General features: G+C 47.3%; 1 protein-coding gene across 3 annotated transcripts in view; it reads right to left on the reverse strand.

Annotated features, from left to right (window-relative positions):
* The window catches only part of NTRK3 (neurotrophic receptor tyrosine kinase 3), a 205,624-nt gene that overhangs the window by 5,973 nt on the left and 178,389 nt on the right, over positions 1 to 21,262 (reverse strand). For 2 of the 3 annotated variants that reach the window (XM_085070424.1, XM_085070426.1), the window contains exons 16-17: positions 20,009 to 20,083; positions 2,317 to 2,475 (exon numbers count right to left, since the gene is read on the reverse strand). In XM_085070424.1, coding sequence (XP_084926550.1) covers positions 2,317 to 2,475; positions 20,009 to 20,083 — 234 coding nt within the window. The remainder of the gene's footprint in view (positions 1 to 2,316; positions 2,476 to 20,008; positions 20,084 to 21,262) is intronic. The other variant, XM_085070425.1, reaches the window with a different exon arrangement.

Below are 21,262 nucleotides of genomic sequence, written 5' to 3' on the forward strand. Positions count from 1 at the left end.
GAAAAAAAAATTTACAGTGCTATCACTGTCTTTTGGGTCAGATCAGTGCTGCTAATGAGAAAAATGTGAGGTCCTGGATAACAGTAAAGTCTCTTCAGAGGGATGCCATTGGAATGGGCTCCCCTAAGGGTCTGTTTGTCTATTGTTTTGTGGAGGAACGAATGAAAAGGAAAGGGAAATATGATTTTCCAGGGAGCTGCTGTTACTGCCTGGCCTCCTTGGTTGGGGTTGATGAGTCCCAGCATTGCTGTGTGTGAGAGGCTTGCCACGCTCTGCAGATAAACACCAGTCCCAAGCAGTGTGTTGAGGGAAGCCACCCAGCAAGAGGTGTTTGGAGTTTATCATTTATGAATAGTAATGGTCCCTCCACGCAGCTCAGGGGATACTTATCACTTTGCTGTTTGCATATAAATACAGAGGGGAGAGATTAGGACCTGCTGAAAGCGAGGCGAGGAAGACACAGCATGCAGAGAAGGCTGCATTGCCACAGAGCTGCTGGCTCAGGAGGAGGTGAGTTGTGGTTTCTGATGAGACATCCTGGACATGCACAGGAGCCCTGTGCTGGGCCCTTTCTCTCCAGAGCAAAGGAAAGGCATAGAGAGAAGTTCATGGACCACAGAGTGGTGCCCTGCCTTGTTCTTCTGCTCAGAGAGGGTTTCTCCCAGCCTTGGAAAAACCTGCTGGAAACGTTGTGGGGGCATGAGGTGGGATAGGAGGGAGTGGGCATCCCAGCCTTGGTAATGCCAACACCCAGCAGTGGCGATGCTCAGCCAGCCTGGTGCTTGCTCATGGGCCAGTCCTGGCATCTGGGAGCTTGGCACAGTAACCTGTCCCTCTGTGGGCTCTTCATCTCTGTGGGGCTCTGGCATTGCATCTGGGCTGCCACAGCAACTTGCTCTGATGCCACACCAGCTAGGAACTGGTGGAGGTGTCAGTCCTCTGCCCCCACCCAGCTTCTCCCCATTCACAAATTGTGAAAAATGAGACAGATGAGAGCTAACGTGGCTCCCTCCCACCAGGATACAGTGGTCAGCAGTCAGAAAGAAGTGGACACACCAATAGGTAAGGGAAGGATGAGATTTTATCCCAGGGATGGCAGCAAACCAATACAGCCACATCTGTTCAGATTTTAGACAACTCTCCCCTCAAGATTAAGGATGCCTATCCTCAGCCATACAGCCCTGCAAAGGAAACTGAGGCAGGAGGCATGGGCACAGCTGAGCTGTCACACTCCAGCATGCCTACTGCCCGTGTACAAGCTCCATGTGCTCGTTTGTGTGTGTTTGTATTTACCCTCGCAGGGAAATGCAAGAGCAGCTCATTAAATAGCGTGACAAACAACTTCTGTCGCTGTCGATTCCATTGTTTGTGTCTCTAAAATGTTTGCATGTGCTACTTTGGGATATACAGTCAGGCCCCATTGAGCACACGAATGGGCAAGTATTAGAGCTGTAAAGCAACACCTTGGATTTGCCATCTCTGCAACTCACTTAATTAAGGGATCTGTATCCAGAAAGCAGAAAATGCACATTTTTCATTACAAAAGGTGAAATTTCTGAAATCCATTAGATACACAGTAGGATAAAAATGTTCAAGGTTCCCACACACTGCTATGTCAATGCATCTTTTTCCTCTTCTATAATACCTCCTGCTATTCCAAGCAAAAATCTTCCAATGCGTTTCTGCTGATGTGCCTCAAACCTCAGCACTGACACCCTGCTAATCCTAGCCAGCCTTCCCTCAACATTTTTACAGTGCAGCCCTGTCCTGGTGGGCTGCAACTTTTGCTAGCCAAAGAAATAAGAAGGACAAACAAGCTCTGCGGGTTCCACCCTCAGTGAACTGGGGCAAACCATATTATAGATATCCTGATGACAAAAACCCCAAGGAAATGTGTCACACACAATATAACAGGCTTAAAACAATTTCTCACAAGCTGGAGACTGTAGTAAGAGCTTCAGCTACAAAAGGAGAAAGCAGGGGAAATTCTAGGCATGACTTAGATCCCAGCAGTAATTTGGGTTTCCCCAGTTCTGGCAGCACCCCGAGAGTTTATGAGATATGAAAGATATGTCAAGAGCTCAGCAGCTAGAAGCTGAGGATTAGCAGCACATGGCTTTGGCAGAGCTCTTTGATTCCTGCAGGCCTCAGTTTTCCCAGCTCTTAAACTGAGACAATGACACTTATCCTGTGGCTTCACCATGGGAGTGCCACGGAGGGGAACCATCCATGCACGAATTGCTTTGCAAACAACCTGGAAAGGAGAGACAGCAAAAAAGCACAGCTTTCAGCTGAGGTGTCTCAGCACTGTTGTACCTCTGTGTTTGAGAGCTGGAACCAGGGCTGCTTCCCATAGGTGAAGATCTCCCAGAGGATCACCCCGAAGCTCCAGACGTCACTCTCTGTTGTGAATTTCCTGTACATGATGCTCTCCGGAGGCATCCAGCGGATAGGCAGCATGGTGTGTCCTCCAACCTGGGTGAGGACAAAGGCACAGGGAAACCTGAGTGGTTACAATCCTCAGGAAGGAATCAGGGCATTAAGTCAAACTCCTGGCCCTGTGCAGGACACCCCAATAATCACACACCATGTGCCTGAGATGCTCCTTGAGCCCTGCCAGGCTCGGAGCTGGGAGCACTTCCCTGGGGAGCCTGTTGCAGTGTCTGAGGACCCCAGGTCATGTCAGCCCTGACAGGATGTGGACAAAATCAAGGCCTCCTGCAAGCTACAGCAACAAGGAGCTGCTCCAAAAAGCTGGGCTGGCTCCTGCCTCCCGTCCCACTCATGGGCTTAGCCACCAATCCCACCTGGTTAACCTGATGCAGAGGGAGTGAAATGTATCAAGATAAATTACTTCCCCTCCACCCAAAATGGGCTTGTAAGGAAATCAAATGCAAAATGCCAAGAACATACTCCAGCTCTACAATCTGGTGAACCTGGATGCAAAGCAGTTGAGCATTTCAGGGCCTCAATTCTCCAAGGCACCCACCAAAAATACAGTGTGAGGGCTGTCCCTCTTCATAAAGGTTCTCTAAAAGCCATGCACAGGCATCTGTGCATCACCTAGTTGCACGAAAGGTTTTGTGCTCACAAAACCATGCTACAGGCCTTTTCAGAGAGTGCTTTCAGTATTTAAATGACTGTAGGACCACACTGCAAAAAGATGGTCTATTGGTAAAGAACAGGCTCTTACAGGCAGGGATATGCCTGTTATTTAATGGAGGAGAGAAAGCCAGCCCCGTTGGAGGGGCACTGGAAGAGCCCATGGGTGCATAAAACTGGAGTCTGCCAAGCCAGGGAAAGGCAGTTTCTCAAATAAGTCAGCCCTTCTGTAGGGCACGTGAATCCAGCAGCTCCACAGGAGGCTTGCAGGATACATGCAAACAGTTCCAAAGCAGAAGGATTTACCTTCAGATTCACCAGAGATTCCTAAACAAGTTTCTCTGAGCAGGGCAAGTTTTTTCTCTGTTCTGTCCTTCTGCACAAGAAGCTCCATCTGTGGGGAAGCAGCTAATTGCCACGACCAGCCAGGGCTGGAAGCAGCAGGGCTGCAAGTCTCCACACTTGTTTCTGCTGAGGGTAAAGCATCGAAGGCTTTAGCGGCGATGAGGAAAAGCGCTTTTGTGGAGCTGCTTGCAAGACTGCTTGTCTCATTAGGGACACCAAAAAAGCAGTGCTAATAACTTTGTAGCACTGCAGCTGAATCAAACAGGCAGAAATCTCTCTGGTCCTACCAGGGATGAGGGGAGAAGGTATCTGCTGTCTGGGATTCCAGCATATGTGTGGCTATTCCAAGTAATGAGATTGTTGTTCTCGCCCGGATGAAAAGATTTCTTGTACAAACAAAAGCTCTCCTCTGAGCTGCCAGTTTTTCCACAGGTTTCTTGGACTGATTAAAGCAGAATTAGTGTGGGGAAGGGTCAGTGCAGGGACACTGCAGCGCTTGGAAGCAAGAGGGAGGTGTGTTGGAATAGGGTGTGAAAGGGGTAGGATGCTCAGCTGGCTTTCTGCATGGAGGGGTTCAGATTTCTGTGGGGTTTGGCAGAATTTAGGTTCAGGTTTGCAATGATGTCCTCAGAGGGCTGCAGACCAGGCCTTTTCCATACTCTGAAACAGACCCTCCCTCAAAAGAGAGGAGTTTTAAAAGTCTCAGGAAGATTTTTCTTTCCTAAAATGCAGATGCTTGAAGATAAAAAGCTCATTGCAGCTCCACACCTCCTGTTTCGAGGCGGCTTGGCTGGCATGTTCTCTGCTTGCTGCTCTGAACTCCCAAGAATGTTCTGCAGTAATGGAAATAGAAATATGCTTTTCTTTGTTTGTTCCTTCAAAACTCTGGCTGCAAATTTAGCTTTTCCCTGCATTCCGAGCTTTTACAAGTTGCTTTCCCTTCTTGCAAAAGGCTCTGAGGAAACATTATCAGTAGTACAGGACATACATCAAACTTGATTGTTGCAAAAACTGTTTTGTGCTAATGCTTATTTTATTCTCCTTTAAGTGGCACTAACTCTTCAGTTTTCCAGCAATCTCAAAATGATTACTTATTGAAAAGCTCTCTACACTTGCAATATCCTGAACCTTGCAGGATCATTTGTGATAACAAGTAGTACAATGTACTGAGCACAGTTAACTCCCTTTTGAACAGGTCTTAGAGCAGCTCAGATGTGTGAACCAGGTTCTCAGCTTACACAGACAGCATTGCAGCAGCACTGCTCGAGCAGGAGGGCCCTGATTTACACCACTTGAGGATCTGGCCCTGAAAGCAGAACAGAGAAGCCAGTAGTCCCATCTCAATTCCAATAAGCTTAAATAAAGTCAAGGTCTTTGGTCTCCTCTACACCCCGGTGAAGCACTGCCAGCAAAGTGACATACAGAGTCAAGTGTTGTCCCAAGGATGTGACAACACAACCTTGGCTTAGCTCATGGGTTGAAGTTCAAGAACAGCTGAAGCATTCCTCCCAGCCATGTGAGACACAGGTTTACTAAAAAATAATCTGGTAATAATTAGTAACCAAATTAATTTGGGGAAGAAAAACCAAACAAGTAATGCTCAGAAATTTGTGGATCCCAAAACATGGCCCAGCTATGCTCAGAGATGAGAAGGTGCTCCTTGTAGAGGAATCCTTTGCATCTCAAACAGGGTGCTCCATTTTTGAGAGCAAATGTTAAGCCTTGTGCTTACCAGCCCTAAGCAGAACAGGCATCAATTAAACTCTTCCATAAAACCACTCCAATGCCTAACCTAGCACATAAGGCTGACTATTCCGCTTTAAAGAATTGCCTTTGACTATCCCTTACTGCTTCCCTTGCAAACTGATTAGGATTAAAATTCCCATTTCACAGATGAGAAAACAGATGCAGGAAGGCAGGGAAAGGCCCTGCTCCAAGGCTGTGCAGTAAGTGAACACCAAGTCAAGTCCTCCTGGTCTGCAGTGAGCCATACCCTGTTATTTGATGATGTAGCAAAATGATTTAGAGCTGAGCACAGAGGGATTGTGCTACTGATGCCACAGGAAGCAGAGTGTGTCCAGGGTGACAGAAATCCTTTGGATAACATGTAGTGACTGTGAGATCTGTTATGCCACTGTAGACTTGCACGTGATTCCCACAGCTACACACTTGTTTTACAGGACCAGCCATCGCCAGGAGCATAAAAAGCAAAATGATGCTATTAAATCAGGCTGAAAAAAAGGATGCTGTTTTTTTTTCTTTTGCAAAGCCAGCTTACAAGGCATATCCTTGGCTTTGGAAAGAAGCATTATCATGCCTTTAGGGAGAAGGTGAAAGTTTGTTTCAGCCTCTGCTTGCTCAGAGCTGGGTCTAGCAGGTTTCAGAAAGAGGTGACCATGCAGGACTGGTGTTTGTTGGGAGCATGCCACTTCTGAGACTTCTCCAAAACAGCCATGTCATTTTCCCACATCATCTTCCCCATTTCCCTTGAGAGCTAGGGATGGGAGAGCCCAGCTATCAGGGAGGCTCACCTTCCCCAAGGGTAAAATGTCCTGAAACTGTGGCATTACAACATCTCCCCTGGAGACACTGCACAGCTTGGAAGAGAGCTTTGCTTGCAAGCAAATAAGACAAGTAAATCCTCTTCTACTCCTCTCTTTAAATCCTATGATGCTGCCAAGCTCGCCCTTTCGCCTTGTTATTTTAATGCTTCACAGACCTGCAGACTGGCCTCTTTATCCCATTGCCATGGCTGTCTAGCTTTGTTTGACATTTTTAGCTAACTTTCTCTCCCTAGATCAACTCCCCATGCCCACACTGACATGTTATTCCCACTGCTCTCCTCTTTCCCTTCACAGTGCTATCCTGGTAATAAATAGAGCAATCAGTGCACATCCTCAGACCAGCCAAAGTTTTCTTCCTCTGTCTCTCTTTCAAGATCACAGTTTCACCTTCTTGATTCCATCCCTTTCTAGTGGATATTCCCCAGGGCATGACCTGATCCCCAGCTTTGTGTTTCTGATACTCCAGGGCACCTGGCCCCTGCTCTGAAACCTCATTACACTTCCAAGCCCATGGACTTGCAGGATAGCCAGCCACTCCCTCTGAGCAGCTTATTGCTGGATTAGATATGAACCTCGGGGAGCTGGGGGAGGTTCATGAAAGGCCAGCATTAATGGCCATTAGGGAGAGAGATAATTACTTAATGCTAGTACAGCACTTTGAGGATGTAAAGCTATATAAGTGCTATGTACAAGTAGTATTATAAGGCTTGAGGTTTGTCTGCTACCAAGGAAAGCTGGTGTCTGGGGGGAAAGTTCTCCTTGTCCCAGCTTTCTGAATGACATCCAGCTGATTAGGAAGGGAAAAGATGACATGTTATCCCCTGGTGAGTCTGACAGTACAGCGGAGCAGCAGTGCTCGGCAAAGACTGTGCAATAAATCCACACTTTGGGCCACCAGCAGAGATAACCTGGAAATCAAAACCAGAATAGGGCTGAAAAACCCTCATGAGAACTTAGGACTGGTGGGAATACAGATACTAGCACATTAAAAGGCAATTTTCAGCAGGAAGTCCTGTTTTTCCCCTTCTCAGCTCGTATCACACCACCAGAGCTGTAGCCCAAAGCAGCATTCAAAGGGGAACTACTGAGCCATTTGCTCCACACCCTCACCTGGAAGGCACCTTCATGGATCTCAGCTCAGAAGGGGATTTGATCTCCAGCATACTACTAGTCTGTGTTTTATTTTTCTTTTTGTGCAGTGTCCTTTGAAATGTTGAAAGAATAAACAAAACAAAAAGAAAAACCCAGTGCTTTTGTTTTCTGTGTTCATTTGACATTTGCTTTCCAAGGTCATTTGACACCTTTCTATCTGCCTCTGGCATACTTGATGGAGGCTCTGCTCCTGCTCCTGCCTTGGGACCATCACAAGAATCACTGTAGGTGTCTTCATATGGCCCAGCACTATTTGAATTTCCCATTTTTGTGCAGGAAGCAGAGACATTTGAGTTTGTACAGAATCACATGGAGACCTTGGCACCATTCCTCTCCAGGAAATTCCACTCAACACTCAGTCCACTCAACTTAGTGATAAGGCACACATTCTCTGATTGCCATCTCCATTCCTGCTGCTGTAGGTGGGGGTGACCTGGGATCTCCTTTCATTGCAGACCTGAATGCCATCCCAAATAATTTCTCCTTTAGAGCTCAGCACTGGGGGCTGGGGGATCCAGCTCTGAGCCTTCCCCCAGCAGCCAGCTGTAAGTCCCCATCAGGACATGCTGATTCCTGCTGAGGGCAAGAGGTGTTGTTAATTCAGCAGTTCTGGAGAGCCTTGTATGAAGAAGAGCCACAGGTGGCTCTCAGGGTCATCTGAGAGGATGTAAGGAGGAAAAAATAGCAGTGAAAGCAAGAAGGAGGAAAAGCTGCTCTGTTTGGCTAAGTTGTGCTCTTGGAGAACAACAAACAAAACTGCTGCCTTTGTGAGTCAATGTTTGTCAGTTCAGGTTGGGGCACAAGGAGATGACTTCTCAGGGCAATGCAAAAGCAGCACATGCTCCTGGTTGGGGATCCAGGAGGAGACACTCCTTCCTTCCCTTCAGCCTGGATTCAGCTGCACTGAGAAATTTTTCAGATGTGCCAGTATTTTGCCACTGTGAGTCCTGACAGATTCCTGGGCACCTTTCACAAAGCAGAGGGATTAAGTCTGACATGCCAGACAGAGCTGAGCTTTGCTGAGCCTGAGCTGTCCCCACTTCATGGTTTTAACTGTCACCTTACTTGGCTCTTAAGTACCCAAGTAGTTTAGATCAGAGGTAGCTGAATTTAACTGCAAGTTTTGACTGGAGGTGATTCCCAAATGCTTTATCTGCAATTTCCTTTCAGTTTATCCAGGAAGAAAGGTCCTAGCTCCATCTGAGGCTGCACCATTGCCAGAATCACTCTGGCCTCCAAAAATCCCCAAGGTGCTCTCCTGATGGAAAGGCACTGTGTGTTATGGCTGTGCCAGCCCATGGGCTGAGCCTCTCCTGAGTGATTCAAAAGCCATCACAGCCCTGTCCTTGCCTTCCCCTCTTGTGCCTTTGCAGTCACTGCTGTCACAGCCAGTGCTGAACGTGAGATTAAACAGTCAGCAAACAACAAAAAGCTTCCATCAAACTTTTCAATTTACTTTGCTGCGTCCTCACCACGCTCTGCTCTCTGGGAACAGCAGATGTGATCCTCTCCCAGTTCTCCCTGGCTACACCAACCATCTCCTCCACTGCAGGCTCTGGCAGTGCCACAGCAACGGGCTGGCTGCCTGCCTCCCTGCATGCCAGCGACTGAAGACATCTCACAGCAAATTTCAAGAGATTTTTGAGACTTACAGAATGCGCAAAGCAACCTGGAGCTGTTTCTCCTGCTAGGGTGGAGCTGTGCTGGGTGTCTCAGCCTTGCCCAAAGAATGGGACATGCTGGTTGCTTCTGCCAGAGGGGAGAGGGTTGGATTTACCCAGAGAGAACACGGGAAAAGGAACCAAATGTCCCTGCCATGAGGTGATGTAAGGAGCCAGATGGACTTGTTCAGGAGCAGGAAACACTGACCAGGCAGGGTTAATGTGAAACTGAGAAAGGGGTGAGAGCTTCCTGCTGTCAGTAGCACTGTTTGGCAAGGGACTGTTTGTTCCCCCTAGATGCACATACTGTGTTTAAACATGAGTCTAAAAATAAAACCTGCCATTGACATTGTTTTTCCTTACTTCATTTAACAATCTAGCTGCTTTATGACCTGTAATTCTGAATCACGTTGAATCAAGCGGTGTAATTTGCAAGCAGGGACAGCGGCCTTTCCCCCCCCTACCCCTCATCTCTGCTCCACTGAGTGTGTTTTAATCCCACGGTTTTCAGCATTCCTAATGAGCCATTAACAAGCTGCCAATTACTTATGCAAATGAGGGAGGGTAGACATGGAGGGGTGGCTGTAGCTAGAGGTAAATTCTGCTACCTCAAAACGGCCTGAGATAAATCACTGCTGCTCTAAGAGCTGCCTGTGCCCAAGAGTCCTCTCAGCTATATTATCTGCTGTCTAAAAATGCCAGAGGTAATGCAGAGGATGGTTAAGAAAAGGGAAACAGAGGAGTAATCTCACATGTATTTTTAATTATGTTTGCCAATAACCTGCTTGGTGTGCACCTTGCTACAACTCACCCTTTGCCTTGTCTTCCCAAAACTCAAAGCAGCTGCACCCACTGCTCAGAAACAGCTGCACCACCAGCCTGCAGAGGAATGGCCAGCTTCATGTTCATCTGAGTAAAAGCCCCAGAAGCCATGATTTCCAACACCAGAATATAAACTGTGACAAACCCCATCCACGCCTTGTTTAGCTGGAGGGATGTGGGAGCAGAGGACTTCTACTTTGCAAAATACATAGTAAAGAGGTCAGAGAGACCACCACAAGCTCCTAGCAGGTCTTAAACCTTGTCCTAAAGGTTGCTGCCAGGTGGGGGAGAGGTGACCAACACCTTGTTGCCCTGGGCCACCTACTGAAAGCTTCTTGTGGCCCAGAATGACACGACCCCACACTAGGAACTCAGACAGCAAAGCACTAGTGCTGGGGAAGGATTATCTGGTCAGCTTCCCAGGAGTCCCTGGAGTTCCCTGCTTGGCTGTGGGTGGGCACTGGGCACCTGTGGATCAGTGTGTGCAGCTGGTGGCCTCTGAATTTTTCTGCATCACAGACACAACATCTGGGCTGGTCAAAAGCTACCTTTCTCTGGGTTACTGCCCAGGTAACAGCAGAGGCAGGGAATACAACTAAATCTATTCAAACTACAGCCTTCAGATGGTTTCTCAAGCACCTAACAGATTGACCAACTGTCTCCACCAGGCTGGAGACCCTTGCACCACAACACACCTTTTTAGGTGTGCTCAGAGACACTTAATACCCATGAGACAATGCAACTCTCTGCTGGTTCCAGCTTTAAAGGGGATCTGGAGACTGCAAAGACTGCTTGTGCCAACAGAAACTGTCCATGACCAATCTGAATTATCATTTTTCTGGTAATGCTACAAAAATGTTTAATAGCTCAACAGCTAATCAGATAGAAGATAAGTTAAACCATCATGATGCAAGAAACACGTCCACCAGGATTCAGTTCTTTTGGCGAGGCAGAGAATGAAAATCAACCCAGTTTCTGGCTTGGGGAAGGAGGAAAAATATTTGCCCAATAAATCTTAACCTGGTGATATAAAAGCCAAGTCTCAAAATGGCCTAAGAAATGTAGCTTAGGAAATAGGAGCAATAAAGAACCTGCATGTGTGATCGCTCCATGCTAAAATGCTTTCAGATGGGAATCTCATAATCTCCCTTTCCATCTCTCTCTCTCCCTGTCCTGCCAGTGCCTCCCCTCTGGGTAACCAACAACACTCATCTTTGTCTGCAGCCAAAGCCATTCCTGAGACTGAGGACTACACAAGATGTAGATAAGGCTCCATTACTTTACTTCTGCATACTGGATAATCAGTTCAACTGCCTTGACATTAATCATAATAATATTCAAAATTCATTAGGCTAGATTGTTTGGAAATCTATTTCTTGTTAATGTCAGATTCACTGAGGATCGTCCTGGCAGCATAGAGACAGAAAACTGATAAAAGGCAGGGAATGCACCTCTCCGTGGAAGGATTCCCTTTTTTTATGTGTAACTAGACTGGGATGTGGCAGCTCCTGCCTGGTTTGTGGTTTGTGAATCTTGTCAAGAGCACATCGTGCTGCCAGTTTGTTGATCAATGGACAGCTACAAAAATATACAGCTGGATATATAGTATACAGTTAATAATATAAACAACATGTACTGTGGAGTTTTTAAGGGGGAAGGTAAGACACTCAGATCTGCAGCCAAAAATCTTAATAGCTTTTGTATCTAAAACCTGGACAAGCAACCCAGAAACTTCTATGCGCAATCATGGCATGGGGGTACAAAAATAGAAAGTATTTTAAAAATTAAAAACTCTTTCTTGCTTTCCTGAAAACTTACAGCACTTTAGATAAAGCATGGGACCTTATTGCTTTACCAAGATGAAAATCTTTCAGAAATGAAATAGCTGGATAATTTTTTCTAGCCAGTTTCCTGTGCCAGTTGAGGATTCTTCCAAACAGTGCACTTCCTAATGGTCTATTTTGTCCTGTTTGAGCATTTTGGGTATTGTTGTTTTCCTTCAGGTGCGGGTTCTCACCCTGTAGTTGAGCAGTGGTTTCTCAGCAGGGAAACATCACAGAAATATAGACCAACATCAGAAGAAACATAGGCTTTCTCTCCTAATGAAGGCAGTGCAGGCACAGATGGCATCTCAGATAAACACGCTGAAAGCCGTGTTAAAATAAAGAGCTCATCATCGGAGGCTGCAGTGTCACACCTACTAATGATGTGATTAAACTCATCAGTGCTGGTGGGAAAGCTGTGCCAGCTCTGGCACTGCTGAATGAAATGCTGCATTTCATGGCAGAGGCAAACCCCAGTCTTCACCCCCACCCTCTGTGAGTCAGAGCACTGTAGAGACACACTGGGGATAATGACGTTCATGGCTAAACTTCCTGAGACCTAAACTCAGGGAAATTGCCATGGACATCTCCTTTCCATGCCTGCCTCGAGCATCCCTGTCCAAAGCTGGTGTGGCAAGCATGGGAGAGGCTGCAGATGGTGACAGCAGCCCAAAAGGGACAGGCACAGGAGAGGACAGTGACAGCACCCATCTGAGCACCTCTGTCATGGGGGAGCAGCTGAGGCACCAGGGAGGGGAAGAAATAAAACCAGCAATAGCCAAAATGGTGACACTGCAGATGGTGAGGCTGGGGTTGAGCTGCAGGATTCCCCTGGAAAACAAGCTAAATTTTAAAATTCTAAGGAATCAAATTTTGCATTCTCTTCTTCTCCATTTTTCCAGCTAAGACTTTCTGTGAATTGAAGCTCCCTCCATTGTCTATCAAGTTTTCTAGATGCCCTTGAGTAGGACAGAGCTGCTGCAGTCCCATGCATTTCAACCACTGCGTTAAAATTCTTCCTCCCTACTTTATTTAGCCAGCAGCGTAAATAAATAAGCAAACCCACAAACACAGGAACCTAGTTCCCAGATGCCATTAGAGCCCTTGAGCACTAAGTGGCCATCACAGATATCACCAGTTGCCTTCTGCTCCCCTTCCTGCAGCCGGACAGACACTCCATCCCAACCAGCCCCGCTGGGGCCATTGCACAAACCCAGCACCCGGTAGGACACATCTCACTGGTTTTGCCCTAATATAGAACTACTCCTAGATAGCCAGCTCTCCAAACAGCAGTTTTCCTAGAGGACTCTCTAGCCACCAGCTCTCCATTAGGGTTAGCCACAAGCGGAAGGACGGAAGGAGAAAGTGAGTCTAAAAAACCGCTAATGTTCTGTAGTGTCAGAAAGGATGAATGACCCCTGCAGACATGTGCTGAGCAGACAGGACAGTCCTCAATTATGTCACTGCTGGAGCATTTACTTCAAGGATAAACGTGACTACAGATGCTGGGCTTAAAGCTTTGGCTGCTTTCACTCCTCTGGATAAGCCACTCTAGTCCAGGAGCGTTAGGGGGTGTGTGCACCGTGCCCCAGAAATGACACACGTGTCTGCCTAGGAAAACACTTTGCAGGGGGAGAGTGGAGCTGGAAAAAAACCCATTAAATTTCATTCTTTTCCCTTTCCTTTGTGAGAGGAGGCCCTAAAGGATTTGCTAAGGTATTGATGGGTGCCAATCCATATATCCCAGAGAACAACCCACAGCCTCCCTCAGGAAATCACAAGCAAATCTTGCCTACACGATGGAAATTTCCTGCTTGCCACACTGATTTTCCCCACTCTCATCCTCACCGCATTATCCCTGTGCTAACTTCTGTATACTTCTCTCAACATTTTCTAACCTTCAAGCTCACAACTTTGTAAATATTTGCAATCAGGTAGCACATCTCCCCACTCTGGTCATTCTTTAGACAAATTATTTACATACAGCCCTTTCTATCCTCAGTAATCAATGGCTTCACAGTGTCTTTGTTTCTGCCTCACCTCTCCAGAAGCTGTGGACCATATGGATGCTCTTTGTGGGGCTAAACTGGGGACATGTGACAGTGTCATAAAAAGAGTATTTGAAATAATGATTGCTGTATCATTATTTCAAATACATTTTGAAAAAAATTCGAACATTTTGCTCTTTGACTTGGGTTCTTTTCATGGAGGGCTTCAGAAAAGCATTTGTTTCAACTGGCATGCTGAAAGCCAGAATTTCCAGGGAGCTGCCACCCCAAAAGAGACTGTGCTTGGCTTGAAGAGGACATGGTTTATGAGGACAAAATGCAACGTGGCTTGGGGCAGGCACAATCTCACTTTACAGCACTGCTTGCTGTATATTGATCAGAATGGGCTTGGTGCTTTATTAGCCACTCAAGAGATGCAATGAGCTGCCATTGGAATTTGTGTTTGATAATCAAAGGCATTTGTCATTCTTCCAAATGCTCTGTGAGTAGGTGCTTGACTTGGGTGCACATGAGAAACAGAGGAGAGCAATCTAGAGCAAGAGGCATTGTCCTGATCCACTGCAGCATTGTCCATGGCTCCATGGACACCATCCCACAGGATGGTCAGGGACATGGACAGGGTCTCTGGCTCAGCAGAGTCTTTCACCAGTGGCAAAGCTGTCCCTGGTGACACTCGAAGAGCAGCAGCCTTTTGCCTTTCAGCTGCCTGGCACATGGAGCTCCCTCACAGTCCTCCTTTCTGTTTTGGCTTTCCAGCATTTCCTAGACAAACTGCTCTGGTTTTTTTTCTGCTCCCTTTCTCTGACAGGTACAGGTGGCCTTGCTACCCTCTCATTGCACCACCCCCAGCTTGAATTTCAAACTATTTAACAGCTTTAAATGCACCTAATGAGGCTTCAGCCTGCACTTTGCTGCCATCCCTCTGCTTCTCTGGCACCAGGAAGAAGGGTGGTTTGGAAGTCTATCGCAGGCTTCCCTGCGTTGGAGGTCTAATTACACAGTAACTGGTGACCTTGTAAGTACAGGGTAATCTGCTGTGTAATACCATGGTAAATGATCCCAGTACTCCTGTCTTTTCCACTGCAGCCTTCTTTAGAGATGGAAATACAGCCGGTTAAATGGTAATTAATCTTTGAACCATCTGACATTCACCCAAGGCGGGTAGGAATAACCAGCAGAAGCCCACTGGCTCTGTGAAGGGCAAGGGTCTGGCTCAGGAGCCACTGCTCTGGGAGTGTCTGGTGTCACCTGGCCAAAGCAGGGATTATCTTGTCACCAGCCTCTCTGGGAGCCAGGGACACTGGGAATGGACTGCTTTCTTAGAGCTGGAGGTAGCTGTCTCCTGCCTGTTAGGCAGCAGTTATTTGGAGGGACACATCCAGAGCCATCTGGATGGAAGAAGGCCACCAGGGGCATTAGGATGCCCAAAGGGAACAGCCACCTGTGCAGTCTGTGGAAGAAGGATGGGGCCATAGGTTCCCAGCAGCTCAGCCATGATGGGGATGGACTGTCTGGAGAGCTTCCTTACCCTCACCATGAGGGAGGAGAGTGGGATCAGCACCAACACTTTCCTCTGAAACCCTCCCAGCCAGCCAGGCACAGACCCAGGCATTCAACCTGCAAAACTCCAGGAAAATCAGCCAAGAGATCCATTTTCTCCCTCCCCACTGTGAGATGCATTTCATTCCCTCCCACGCTAACAGCCTGCTGCCCTGGGGCTGGGGGCTGCCTGTCTGACCCCTGCTACCTTCATGGCAACAAAATATATTTGCATACATTTCAGACCCACTGACATCATTCCCTCTTAAGACCTGCAGTTTTTTATAGCAAGCATAGTAATGATTTTCAGATTATAGACTAATAAAATATTTTAATTTGTTAGGCACATTAAGGTGGGCACTATATGATTCTTATGACATTTAAATAGTGCTTTAAAAAAAAGAAAAAGGAGGGGGGAAGGTCTGCTTGCATTTCTTTTCCAAGCAGGAGCACCAAAATAGAAAGTTAAAATCCCACACGTGGGTACCAAGATCAGCTCTGATACCTTCCCTCTATGCCTATTTCACTTGAATACCTGCCAAGTTAAATAAGCAAATATAGGATTGCAGTGTCCTAGTTCCAAATCTGGTTTCGGCAAACCAGCCCTCCTCCTTAGTCACTCTGGCCATCCATGTACCATCGGGTCACAGCTGGTTGGATCACACCTGATGGGTAACACTGAGTTTTCACACCTGAGCCTGTACTCACCAATTTCTCCTCTCTGCCCATACATTGTGCACTCAGGTAAATCATGGATCTAGAGCATCCCATCATTTTCATGGCATGCAATGTACACTGCAGAGTGCTGCACTAGCCACCTTCCTCTGCCTTGGCAGCAATTGCTTGGTTTGGAGTCAATTAGACTGCAGTGGATAAAGCAGGGGAATTTTTGGGGGAGAAAAGTTGCCCTTGAAGCACTATGAGTTGGTGTGGTTGATAGCTCTGGAATGCCTTTCCTAATCTGCAAAACAGGACAATGAAACTCCACCCTGGGAAGTGCTCAGACCAGTCTGGATGAGGCTTTGAGCAGCCTGGTCCAGTGGCAAGTGTCTCTGCCCATACCAGGAAGGTGGGACTGGATGGTATTTAATGTCCTTTTCAATCCAAACCATTCTGTGAGCTCACTGACTTCTCAAAAATGCTGCACAGGTAATGGCTTGTACAGCGAAGCTATAAATGGCATGGAAAAGCCTGTCAGCAAAAGGAAAAAAATAGCCAAATGTTTAGCTCAGCATTAGTTCTACCTGGCAAGAGAGACAGAGGGTTACACAATGAACATGATGGCGAAGAATAGCAAAAGAGTTCCTTTGTTCTGTGAGTACTCTTGCCTTGTTCCTCCCCTGGATCACACAGGCTTAACAGCAGGTGATTACATAAAGTCTGTACTACAAGGCAGAGAGGCAAGAGTGAGCTCAGGCCGCACTATTATCATTACCTGACCTTGCACGTTCTCTTTTTGCAGCCTCAGCATTTTTTTTTTTTTTTTTTTTTGTGGGTAGGATTTCTGGGTGGTTATTTTAATAAAACTGTGTTAAATTTCTTGCTTCTATGCCAGGTAGCTGCTGATTAACAAAAGGGCCATGACTAAGCATAGACTGGGAGTCAGGGGCAGCTATGATTTAAAGCAAAGAGATTCTGGGACTGTCTTCTTCCCTTAGGAGCAGGTTTAATAGTGGTGCCTGATTATGAAAAGGATAAATCTGATGTGATTGATGCAAAAGGGGATTGGATTTGATGATCTAGGGAATCCCTTCCAGATCTCTTTTCTTGTAATGAAGTCATTTTTCAAAGGATTTTTTGAGGTTGTGGTGGGGATGCAGTGCTCTGCTGGTGGCAGGCAGTGGTGAAGTGTGTAGGTACCTGCTGAAGGTTAGTGGCTCTCCATCCCCAGATTTAATCAATTCCCATCAACAAGAGGGTGGAGAAGTTCTCTTTCCTGGTTCTGAACATGTCAAGCAGAGGTGGGTGCAAGGATCCCACCTGTTTCCCTCTTTGCATTTTCCAGCTAATGAGGACTTCCACAGTTCCCTCTCTGTGAACCAGTACCACAAATGTCTCAGCTCACAGACTCCCTAAACATTCCTAAAGTACTTACCTGTTTCCCAACACCATAATGACTGTGCCCCTTGCAATCTTATTTTTATGTGAATCTCCTTGGTGAGCAGGAACAAGGATCACCCTTTAATAATGTCAAACTGAGGCACAAGACAACTACCTGAATTTCCTATGGTGGCAGAGGACATGAGTAGCAGGGAAGGAACCTGCAGCCCAGTCCATATCTGGGATCTCACTGATCTACTCTTCTCCCTCCACCCGGCTCTGCTCTCCCTTTCAAAACAGGAATAGCAGAGCACAAAGCAGTTTTCAGCCCAAGCATTCACTGATCTGGGATTCCCATTCTTTGTCAAGCCCTGGGGGCTGAGCCTGGGGTTTCTGAGGGTAAAGTGAAAGGTTTTTTTCAGAAGTGGTGCCCAGGGAAAGTGATTATGTTCTTTTTTCCCCCTGAGTAGTTTTAATTCTTTAATTCCTACTTGCTAATAAGATAAAATGCTGTGATTTCTACAGGATCAAATGGTGCAGGATAAGCTAAAGGAGTTTATTAATTAACAGGCTTTTAGAGCGGGGAAAAAATAATAAAAAAAGCAACAGGGTGATAGATAATAGGTATGAATACTGCCCCAGCATCACCTGCCATGACACTGTAGCCAAGGGGAGGATGTCACATTAGTGCTGGGCATGGCATTCTGATAGTGAATAAAAATGATAAATGAGAGGGTAAGGCTGTCTCTCCCCAAAATGTGGTTATTCACAGATGTGCTACATTTCTGCAGGGCCTGATTGTGCAAGTAACACCAGGTGTAGCACTTCTGTGCTCCTCTGGCTTCCCCAGGGATTGCTTGGAGCAGTGAGTGCTAAGCCCAGGGGCAAGTGATTGCAAGATCACATTCATAGTGTGCCAAGCATTTTGAATGAAAAGAGCTATAAAGAAGTCACATATTATTATGTCACATTGCAAAGGTCAACACCAGTATTTGTTCTGTCATAAGGACATGATTCAAAGGCAACAAAATAGTGTCAGGGCACAGGGGAAAATAATTTTTTTAAAACTGCCTTCAGGGCCAAGGATACAAAATTACATCAGTGCTTAGAACTAAATTCCCATCCACACCCCACAATTCAATTTTGGCTCAGAAAGGCATAAGCGTAACAAAATCACCTTTCGGTGGCAAATCTTCTTATCTGCTGACATATCCCCTGCAAAATCAGCAATATCTAAACTCACACTCCCATGTGGTTCTGGCAACAGTCAGGAGGTGCCAGAGCCTTGCTCAGCCACAGACCCCAGGAAGGATTTGCAAGATCCACTCAGCTGCTGTAGGCATTTTCTGGAGCAGGAGGAATGGTCCTGGTACTGGGTGGTGGGACAGCTTGTCCTGATCACCTGGCCAGGAGCAAACAGCTCCCCTCACAGTGCCACAGGGAGCTTGGGGTAATTGGACCCAGCTAATTTATCCCAGTTGTGCCTACTTTGCAAATATTTATGCCCATCTGTCTGGGCCTGCTGGCACAGGGAAACTATTGGGAAATAAAATGTGGAAGCCATTGCTTTCCTGTCTTACTGTATGAAGGGTCAAAACTGCTCTGCATAGTGTCTTACAGTGGATTAGCTCCATCCTCTTCCAAAATGGACTCAAGCAAAGACTCCCAAACTTTCTGGGAGAAGAAATGCCTTGCAAAGTGAGGTCCTTGCTGCCCTTGTAAAATCCTTGCTCAATTCTGTTATTTTGGCTAACTAGAAAAGCATTCTGGGGATGACTCAGCTAAACTAGAGGTGAAAAACAAGTTACATAATTGTAAAACAATTATTAGAACCAATCAGTGTTCACACTGTAGGGTTCATGGTTGGTCACACCTGATGCTGTTCCTGTCATGGTCTGTGGTGTTGGTTAAGCACATTTGTTGTGCCTCACAGGTATGTAAACCCACAACAAACTAACAGTTTAAGAACCCTGGATTTTTGCAATAAAGTGTCTTTGCCATACCATCACAGAGACAGTGTGTTTAACACCACACTGGATATACAGAGCATTTCCTTGTGTGCCAGCAGAAAAATCCCACAGGACAAACAAGCTGGATGTTTGCTCCTCTCTCAGGCTCCTGCAGCTCAGCCCCAGCAGCCCTGAGGCTTCCTGGAGGAGGCTTGTGACAGCTGGGGACACACGGAGCTGAGGATCCTGCAGAGAGCACCACGGGATGCTGCTCTGCCCTGTAGCAGGGAGGGCAGGGTGGACAGAAGTGTCACCAGCCCTCAGTGGCTTCACACATGGCTCCCATCAGCCACACCCTTGGCAGAACCAAACTAAGCTTCAGACTCACAGCAATCCCTCACTGCCTCTCCTCTGGCCCAGGGATGGGAGCAGAGTGGGCAGTGCTGGTTGGCATCCACTCAATCACAGCTGCAGACACCTGCTCAGACACCAAGGGTGTTTCCAGACCAGAACACTAAATGCATCAGGGCTGGCATGTCATGACCAAGCCACTCAAATGGTCTGGTCCATGCCAGTTTGAGTGTCCAAGCAGCTTGTGAGAGGACAGCACAGGTCAGGGACAGTCCCAGAGAGCAGAGCAAATGCCACCCTGCTTGGAGAGGTAGTTTAGCTGCACAGAGACAAACCTGCTGCACTTGCTGCCATCACAGACCAAGGACAGCCCACACTGTCCACTAGTGCAGACACAGCCTGGACACCCACAGAGAAAGGTGACCCTGAGGACTTCTGCATTCATCCCATGTTATCTCACCATCCAGAGAAGCCCCACAGAGTGGCTACAGCAGAAACACGTGCAGTTCCCATCACAGACAAGATCCCCTTCGCTGCCAAACGCACTAGACCCGACCTATTCCCAAAGCCACTCAACCCCACGAGCCATTTCATGCCCAAGCAGCACCAGTCCCCCTCTTCCAGCTGCCCCAGGGTTTGGGATCCACTCACTGTTGGAGCTGCCGACGGTGCCAGTCTCTGTCGCTGCCACGCTGCGCTGAACTGGCCCTTCGGACGCGGCCCTTCCTGACAGTGAATGGGGGAAAACAAGGGAAGGAGACAAACAAAAGAGAAGGGAAGGGTGAGAGAGGGAGGGAGGGATGGGGGGGATGAAGCAAGGGGACAAGAAGGGAAAGGGTGTGTCTTTAACTGAACCAAAAGTCTTTCTCTGGCTGCAACATCCCAACAGTACAGCCTGTGCTGTGAGGGCATGGGGCAGGTGAGACCCTCTGGCCCCTGGGACCACTGCCTTGCATCCCACACGATCACCAGTGCACAGAGAGGGTGAGATGGGCAAGAGTCAGGGGGGACTCAGCCTCCTGAAACTTCTCTTCGGTCTGTGAGGCCACATAGAATGGTGGCACAGAATGTTCTCCCTTGAGGGATCCAGAATTCCTCTCCAGACAAGAGATGTTTTAGGATGCTTGAGCAGTTCCTCTGTATCTGGGACTTCAGCATCCTGCTTCTTGCCCACTGCCAGCCCTGCAGGGCATGGTGCAGGGATCCATCTGCCTCTGCCAGCAGAATAAGACCCAGGCCTGATGTCTTTACTGAAGGAAGCTCAGGCCAGCCAGAGTTAAGGGTATTGTTGGCTAAATGTCCTAGTGAAGCACCTCACACATCACCCTACACTTGCCCAAAATTGTGTGTCACATCAATACTGCCACAGGTTGGGGAAAAAAATACCTGATCCCAGAGCTTTAAATCACCCACAGACCTGCCAGCATGCAGAAAACTGGAGTTTAGAAAGGGACAAGGGAAGCAAAATTCTAGGGCAGAAAATACAGCACTACATTTTCCTATGCATCAAAGCAGGAAAGATTTGGGGAATGGGAGAGAGGAAAAGGGGTAGGAATCTCAGTGAGCAAATTAAGAGGGAATGACAGGCATAAAGTCTGCTGATTTTCCAGTGAGATGCTGGTGTTCCCACTGGGACAAAATCCCAAGATGGAAGGACAGCTGGTGCACATGGTGGTTTGGGGCTACACTTCTGACTGTGCTCCTGAGGAACTCAGGCTGAGAGCTGCCTGGGGAATACCCAAAATATGGCCTCAGGGTGTGTCCAGCTTCTCATTGCCCTGGGCACCTTCCCACCCTGCACCAGCAGTGGAAACTGAGCTGCTAAATGTATCTGTCAGTTCATTCTGCTTGGGGAATTGCCCTGTGGATGACTGACTCACCCCCTTTCCCACAAAACTGAGGTAG

Source organism: Lichenostomus cassidix, chromosome 10, assembly GCF_008360975.1.
Source record: "Lichenostomus cassidix isolate B80296 chromosome 10, HeHo_3.0, whole genome shotgun sequence".
NCBI lineage: Eukaryota > Metazoa > Chordata > Aves > Passeriformes > Meliphagidae > Lichenostomus > Lichenostomus cassidix.